Below are 7,907 nucleotides of genomic sequence, written 5' to 3'. Positions count from 1 at the left end.
ATGTCCATTCCCACCCGCCGTCTTCCTCCCAACCCACCACCCCCACGTATTCCACTTAAACCTCTCTCCCCTCTCCCTCTCCAACCCCCCAACAAGAACCTGCGTCCACACCCCCAAATTCAACCCCATAAACACAGTCGCTAACCACGTAAGCACCAGCACCGTCGCCCCAACCTTAACACCCGTGAGCCGAACCTGCCAAACCTCCGTCCCAGGCGCATTGCCATAAGGGCCGAGGGTGCGGACGTTAGAAGAGAAGCGGGTTTGCGAGGCGATCTGGTTGCGGAGGCGGAGAGAGAGTTGTGTGGTGAGAGTTGAGGCGACGAGGAGGAAGAGCCAGGTCAACTGTGTGGTATTAGCGAAGGACTGTAGAAGTGGTTAAGGGGACATACAGCAGTACAAACGAGACCCGCAATCCTGAGACCCTTTCCGGTGCCCTTCTTGTACCCCTTGAATGACTCGACGACGCTTAGGAACATCATCGCAAAACATGTGATGGCCGCTACGACGTACAAGGCGAAGGGCGAGGTCAAATATACATCGTCGAAGTTGAAATTGGTTAGTCGTCGGAATGCTTCGGTGTATCCAGAGGATTTCAGACTTGAAGGGCTGAGGACGTCAAGTCTTGTATTGTAGCAAGACGTGGGGGGATAAGCGCCGTGGAGGCTACCGCGGGTAGTACCCCAGGAAGAACCGGTGCATATTCTGTTGAGGAATATCTCGGCTGCAAGATCGTATGTTCCACGTGTACTACTAGAGCTTTGTTGTGTGGGAGTCGCGTTGTATCTCCACTGAAGGGAGAGTTAGTCGATGAATGCGAGTAGGATTAGGGTACTTACTTTTACGAGACGGAAAGCTCCATTTTGGACGTGGTTGTAATCGAGGGAGTTACTATGCCCACTATTTACCCCACCGACATTTATGAGAATTATGACGATGAGGACGAAGATGGAAATCAGTAAGGAGAGAAAGGGGAGAATTCGATACCAGAAAAGTTGCATTTTGATGGATGTGAGTTTTTGGGAGGATTCAGAGTTTCCTATAAGGGCATCGATCGATATTTATCCTTCAACTGAATTAAGTGATTAACCCTTGAAAGTGGATAAGCCACGGTCCAAGCCTTATTTCACGTAATTACACGATGTGTGGGGCAGATGCAAAATCATCTCTAACTGGATACTTTAACTGGCCGTCACATTTTCATTTCGGAAGATGTGTACGGCACAGCCGTATTAATCCATGTAAAACAAGGTTTCCCCCGAATTTCTTAGGCTTTGACGTTGTGGCACAGAACGGTTTTGCGGGGAAAAGGTGTAAGCCAAGATCTTTAGAATCTGTCGATCAACCATATGGCACCTAAATAAGCGAGACGAAGGAGCCGCTGCGCTGGATAAATGACATGAAGAGTCTTGGTATCGGCAAGTTATCCGTGCCAGACAAAAGCAGATACAGAAATCGATATCATCCTCTGCGATGTGGGCACCAGAGTATTATAGCAGAGAATCCCAGTTGATAGGGACTTGTGTGCTCTCACTCATTCCTCTGAGCACCACCAGCACTCTCACTCATTACTCGACTAGTGCACTCAAAACGTAGAGCAAGTCTCAAAAAAGCTTTGCGCTGATGAAATCCAGGATGCATTTTCAGGACTAACAGATGATTGTGTCGCCTGCGGGTGTATATATTATTACATTTGATAAATAGAATGATAGGAAGTTTTGGAATCTGCTCAGCCCTGTTTTTATTTACGGCAACTTTTATGTTTTGACACATAGAACTTGTTCAAATCGTAACAGTAACCAGAGGCAAGGAAGAAATGTGAACAGCATAGGAGGAAGTCTCACTGAGAACTTCCCCAGCCAGACTTGCATCATTTCGAATAAACGTCACAATCCATCGCCAAGTGTTCGTTACCAGCCATCATTGGAGAATCCCTAGGTCGTGGTAAAACGAATGACCTCCATTCCTGGGAAAGTGGATAAAACACTAAGCTGCGGCAAGGACAAGGTGTAGCCCCCCCACGCAAGAAGAGAGGATTTTAAACATCGCTATCAACCACTAGGCTATATATCAACCTGGTAAACAATTTCGACTGACAAGCCAAGTCTTGCATAATAGAGAAGCTTCTTCTTGAGGCTTTCAGTCTTAAAAATGCGGATTGCAGAATAACAGGATGATTAAAGTAGGATAATCAGACACGGAGAGCGCGAAGTGTAACTCCTTCATGGCACCACAATATATTGCAAGAAACACATGGCTTTTGTTTGTACCACAACTCGATGTGAGACGGATCAAGAGACCGAAGATGGTATGAAAGATAATGTAGTCTTGCTTAGTGTTGTTGCGACAAAAGGTGTGGTCTGCAAGTACTGGTACTGCGACGTTGAATAATAAGACTCATGTGCTTAAGTGAGCAGAATGGTTACAAAGCAGACTGCGTGAAGTGCCGTAAAGCCGAATGGTTGTTGAGATCAGAAGAATTGTCATCGTATTTGAATTGGGTGGAATCCAATAATTCGTGTAGGATGAGCTTGAGAAGTGGGATGTGAAGTGCTCAGGTTGACTGTGACCTTCACCGCCTTTGCTTACATATTTTGCCTCGGCTGATAAGGCCGACTTCATAACTCCGATAACGACATCGCGGCAGAATATTATTCTGGAAGGTAAATAAAAGCTGTTCCCACCAAAGATGGTGTCTTGTTCAGTTCAGGGTCGTTTACGCTTCATTTTCTTGTTCTTCTTATTAACAGTACATTGAATTACTCATATCAAGCTTTACAACGTCGACATGGTGTATCGAAGTGAAGGAGCCCCAGATGCTCCCTACTTCACTCCCGTTCAATCACCACCTGCAGGAACAGCAACAGCAGAGCATCCTCCAACGCTCTTTTCGCCTCTGAAAATTCGAGATGTTACTTTCCAGAATAGAATATGTAAGTGACTGATCAAATCGATCTCAGCTTCTCTGCCAATTGCTCAATTCCTCCACATCCACCCCCACCTTCAACCCCACCACTGACCAAGCAATAGGGGTCGCACCAATGTGCACATATTCCGCCGACAAAGGCCATCTTACAGACTTCCATCTCGTCCATCTAGGCGCCTACGCATACCGAGGTGCATCTTTGACCATCGTTGAAGCTACATCCGTCACACCCAACGGACGCATCTCCCCAGAAGACAGTGGTCTATGGGAAGATTCCCAAATTGCACCTCTCAAACGTATTGCCGACTTCCTACATTCACAAAACCAGAAACTCGGGATCCAACTCGCTCATGCAGGACGAAAAGCCAGTACGCTCGCCCCGTGGATGTCCAAGGAACGTGGCAAGGCAATAATAGCCACCGAGGAAGCTGGTGGATGGCCCGGCAATGTCTGGGGTGCAAGCCCAATCAAATGGGGTGAAAACTGGGCAGAGCCCAAGGAAATGACAATTGCCGATATCAAGGAAGTAGTGAACGGATTCCGGGATAGTGCAATCAGATCCGTGAAAGCTGGCGTAGATGTGATTGAAATCCACGGCGCACACGGCTATCTGGTTTCCTCGTTCCTAAGTCCCATCAGCAACCGGCGAACCGACAAATACGGCGGCAGTTTCGAGAACCGAATTCGCATACTCGTCGAGATAATCGAAGCCGTCCGCGCCGTCATTCCCTCCGGAATGCCACTTCTCGTCCGCGTCAGCGCCACAGAATGGATGGACAAAACCGCCCCCGAAAGCTGGGATGTTGAGTCAACAATTAAACTCGCAAAACTACTCCCAGCCCTCGGCGTCGATCTTCTAGATGTCAGTTCCGGCGGTAACAACGAGAAACAAGCCGTCGCCATGTTCTCCGAGTACCAAATCAGCATCGCAGGACAGATCCGCGCCGCGTTACTCGCCGAGGGCATCACGAATCTGTTAATCGGCGCAGTTGGCATGATCACGGAGGCGGAAGCGGCGAAGGAGATCGTGGAGGCTGGGAAGAACGTGGAGAAGGCTGATACGATTGAGATCTCAGATGAACAGGGCGCGATTGCGAAAGCTGATATCGTGTTAGTCGCAAGACAATTCTTGAGGGAGCCCGAGTGGGTATTGAGAGTCGCGCATAATCTTGGTGTGCCGGTTGCGTGGCCGAAACAATATCAACGCGCGCCTTTTCCTAAGGGGAGCAAGATTTAGAATTAGATAGATAGATTTTTAGATCGTTTTTTGATTTATAGATCTTGCATTTTCACGTTCTAGGGTTTTGGCTATCACTTATTCCCAGCGATCGGCGGATACATCTTTCCTTCCTTTTCGATTTTGGGTTCGCACTTTAAATTTATCAGCCACAAAATCCCATTACCTTATAACTCTCCCACGAAGATCAAAGTAAAGGGGACTCACAGTACATCTCTCCCCCTCAGGCACCGAATCCATCACACCAGGAACATGGTGTCCACATCCGTACCATGATATCTTTCCTATTTCCTTATATTAGTATAAATCCCCAAACACGCTCTACATCTGACTTACCACAAGTTGGACAAGTTGCTTTTCTACACATCTTTGCTTTTCTCTTTTCAGTTGTTTATGTTCCTTCCCTCCTTTCCGATATCATGGAACTTCGTATGGTACTTATATATACATAAGGTATGGGCTTAAGAATCATATGCTTTTTTGGTCGCCGATGTAGAATGGTGAATCACCTGATGGTTTTGAGTGGGTACCTACCTATGTACTTAGCGCAGGTGGTTTCGGGATCTTCGGGGGTGCGATTAAGCGAGTTCGGCGACTTTCGGAGATAGGGCCGGGGAGTATCTTTGTTTTGTTTTTCGGGGTCGCGTGGGGAGCTTTAATATTATAAGAGTGTACGCAGGGGAGGTGGTGTAGTTTTCTTTTTAGAGATAAGGAGGTCTTACACGAGGTTGTTTTATAGGTGAGAGACTAGGTAGAGAGGTAGTGTTATAATTTATTTAATAAGGATTATAAGGCACACAGGGCTATATCTCAAATACTTTTTTGTATCTAATCTAAATATAGTAATAATAGGTTTAAGGTTTAAAGGGTTTTAGGTCGAGATAGATTTTATTACTACTAATTAAATACTTCTTCTTATATTTTTATTTATATAGCTATTACGTCTTAATTTGTTATTATTATTTCGTTATTAGATTTCTTTATTATATAACTTAATTATTATATACTTAAGAAATTAACTCAATACTCAGCTTAACGTTAAGGACAAATTGCTTTAGAGAAGGAGCTTGAATTAATATCTTCTAGTGATCATTTTCTTCTCGCCTTAGTTTTCCAGTAAAACAACTTGTTTCTATTCCTAATTATGTTGATATTCGAGGCCTTAAAGGCAGTGTTATAGCACTTATAATTCGCACTAGAACCTAACTAGCCCTAATTTTAGGATCCTGAAACAATTTTCCAAATCACAGTATAGTGGAACTGTTTATTGTCAAAACCCTCCGAGACATCTAAGTTCAGTTGCTAGCCTACTTTCGTCTAGCGATCCAGTATTCCTCAATTATGCTCAAACTACCCAGAGTGTAGAATATTGTATATACTTCCCCAGCAAGATTTCTTAGCAATAAATCAGATAGTTCTGCTTCGAACTCAAGAGTCTCGGTATGCTCTTTAAGGAAGGATACTCCGTTGGCACTATATCACCAAACAATCACAAGTCAGCATCTTACACGACCGTTTTCGCGGTTAAGTTTTCATATCGAACCCTGTGAACGTTGGTTGGGTATTAGTTCTGTACTCTGGACATCTGGAAGTCGTCCGTTTCAAGCTTCGAGTTTAACGTTCTCCATAGTAGGTGGAGAAATTATCATCATATGTTCTCACACAACGCATAAGTTACTATACTCTTTAAAACACTTGGTCATCTAGTCACTGGGGTAGGTTCGGGTAAAGTAAACAAGTTATTCATATTATTACTGCAAATGACGAGACATTGTCTTTAAATAACCAGTTTGTTTCACTAAAGAGCTTTGATATAAATCAATCTGAATTGGCAGCCCATTTCTTCTCGCTCCAAACTCAAAGAAACGCGACTTTAACCCCATTCCTACTCTCTTTCGTAAAGACGAATTCCTCGACATAGTTCTTGTATTCATCCCTATTCTCACAATACTTGAATTCTTGCATAAGCCTCGTCAAAACATAAGACATGTCGGTCAAAACATTCTGCTGTGCTGGACATGTTCTGCGACCTCCAAAGAAGGGAATGAAATTCCAGCTATGTTTTAGCCCAATCCAGCGTTCGGGTTTGAATTTTCGAGAGTCAGTCACCCAAATATCAGGGTCCACATGCATGGAAGCGAAAGACATGTCGACTTGATCTCCGGGTTGGAGGAGAATGGGTTTATCACCGTTTGGTCCGCCGCCGTGAGGGAGGATGCAGGTTTGTGTGCAGGTTTTCCAACTTCGCGCGACGGGATTCAGGAGACGAAGACCTAGAGAGTACAACCTTAACTTTTCGTCATCCGTTAATGGGCGTCGTATAAATGACTTACCTTCACTCATAACGGCATTCATATACTTCATCGACTTGAGTAATTCGAAAGTCAATTCCTGTTCTCCGACTGCCAAAACTTCTTTCCGAAGGGTATTCCAAACCTCCGGATGTCGCGCCAGAAGGAAGAGTATATTCCCAGTCATAGCAGCCGTCGTATCACGAGCCGGGAAGAATACATTCATCAGCTCGTTTCGGATGAAAATCTTATCATCCGTTGCCCGAACCAACTCTTTCAAAAGCACATAGCTATAGGGTGTCTCCTCTGATTTACTCTTTTTAGAAAGCTCATCCCGCTTTGCCAATTGTTTAACGCGAATCTCCTCCTCAATAAAACCATCAATGATCGCATGAACCTCAGCACACTTCCCAAGCCACTCTTTATCACTTCCAGCCAAAAAAGCTAATTTACCAAGGACAAACCGCTTGCGCATTCCTTTCAGTGCATCGTCAAAGATCGCAGGAAGTCGGCGTGCTATAACAGAACTGGTTTCAAGAGCTAAAGAGTTAGCTGACTCTCCGAAGATGAATTCGGTGTTACTGTCTAGGAACAGCATTTTCAGAAGCGGCTGCATATCGATAGTAGACCCATCTTTTGGAATTTTCCCGATCATTCGTCTCACATGGCTACCAAACGTAGACAACTCGGCAATCTGAGCCCGAGCAAAAATAGGATTGATGAGATTCCGCGAATGTTTCCAGTGCGCGCCATCTACCGTGATAATTCCATCCCCCAGAAACGGTTTACAAGGCGCATTATTCATGGGCGCTGACCCGAATCTATCGACTTGAGTAGCGCATATGGTTTGAATATTCTTCGCGTCCATGGTCACATATTGTTTCGTACCCCATACGTTTGTTTGCACGGTTTTGCCGTAGGTGTCGAAGAGGTTTTGGTCAAGTGCTAATGTGTCGCCGAGTTTCATAGATTCAATCCGCCGTAAGAAGAGATCGAGGCCGAGAATTGGGTCTTTGTGGCGGTATTTGCTTGGTGATGAGCATCCTGCGTTACGCGCTTGGAGACGATAGCGCAGGGAGTTGTATAGTTGGTAGCTGGGGTAAATTACAGCGAGGAGAATAGTTATGTAGAGTGGTGAGAGCATTATCTCGAGTTGTGGTTATTGCTAGTAGTATCGTTAATTTGATTGAAATAGGTGTGCGGCACTTCTGTTACAATCTAGGATTTTCTTTTTTCGTTTCACCGTCCTGGCGATTGAAGAGCACCTGGATTTAGAGTCAAACTCAGTATAAATGAGACGACAATTTTGAATTTATTCTGACCACAGAAATCCAAATCTGCCTATCCCACTGGTTAAACGGGTCAACTCATCCCTGAACAGCATGGCTGCGCTGTGTCCGAATCAACCCATTTAAAAGCACAAATGATAGTAACCAACAGGACCATAAAATAA

General features: G+C 44.9%; 3 protein-coding genes across 3 annotated transcripts; 1 reads left to right on the top strand and 2 right to left on the bottom strand.

Moving 5' to 3' along the window:
- Positions 1-119: 119 nt before the first annotated feature.
- Positions 120-1,001, bottom strand: GLAREA_02212 (uncharacterized protein; the record flags this gene model as incomplete). The annotated part of the gene is made up of 4 exons (XM_008089428.1): positions 120-140; positions 196-345; positions 393-791; positions 840-1,001. The coding sequence occupies 4 exons, from the start codon at positions 999-1,001 to the stop codon at positions 120-122; spliced, it is 732 nt and encodes a 243-aa protein (XP_008087619.1).
- Positions 1,002-2,788: 1,787 nt separating this feature from the next.
- Positions 2,789-4,163, top strand: GLAREA_02211 (FMN-linked oxidoreductase; the record flags this gene model as incomplete). Its single annotated transcript, XM_008089427.1, has 2 exons — positions 2,789-2,933; positions 3,031-4,163. The coding sequence occupies 2 exons, from the start codon at positions 2,789-2,791 to the stop codon at positions 4,161-4,163; spliced, it is 1,278 nt and encodes a 425-aa protein (XP_008087618.1).
- A 1,857-nt stretch (positions 4,164-6,020) lies between these two features.
- Positions 6,021-7,598, bottom strand: GLAREA_02210 (Cytochrome P450; the record flags this gene model as incomplete). Its single annotated transcript, XM_008089426.1, has 1 exon — positions 6,021-7,598. The coding sequence occupies one exon, from the start codon at positions 7,596-7,598 to the stop codon at positions 6,021-6,023; it is 1,578 nt and encodes a 525-aa protein (XP_008087617.1).
- Positions 7,599-7,907: the final 309 nt, after the last annotated feature.

This window comes from Glarea lozoyensis, assembly GCF_000409485.1.
Source record: "Glarea lozoyensis ATCC 20868 chromosome Unknown GLAREA7, whole genome shotgun sequence".
Taxonomy (NCBI): Eukaryota; Fungi; Ascomycota; class Leotiomycetes; order Helotiales; family Helotiaceae; genus Glarea; species Glarea lozoyensis.
The sequence above is the reverse complement of the archived record's forward strand: the minus strand, read 5'-3'. Positions and strand labels throughout refer to the sequence as shown.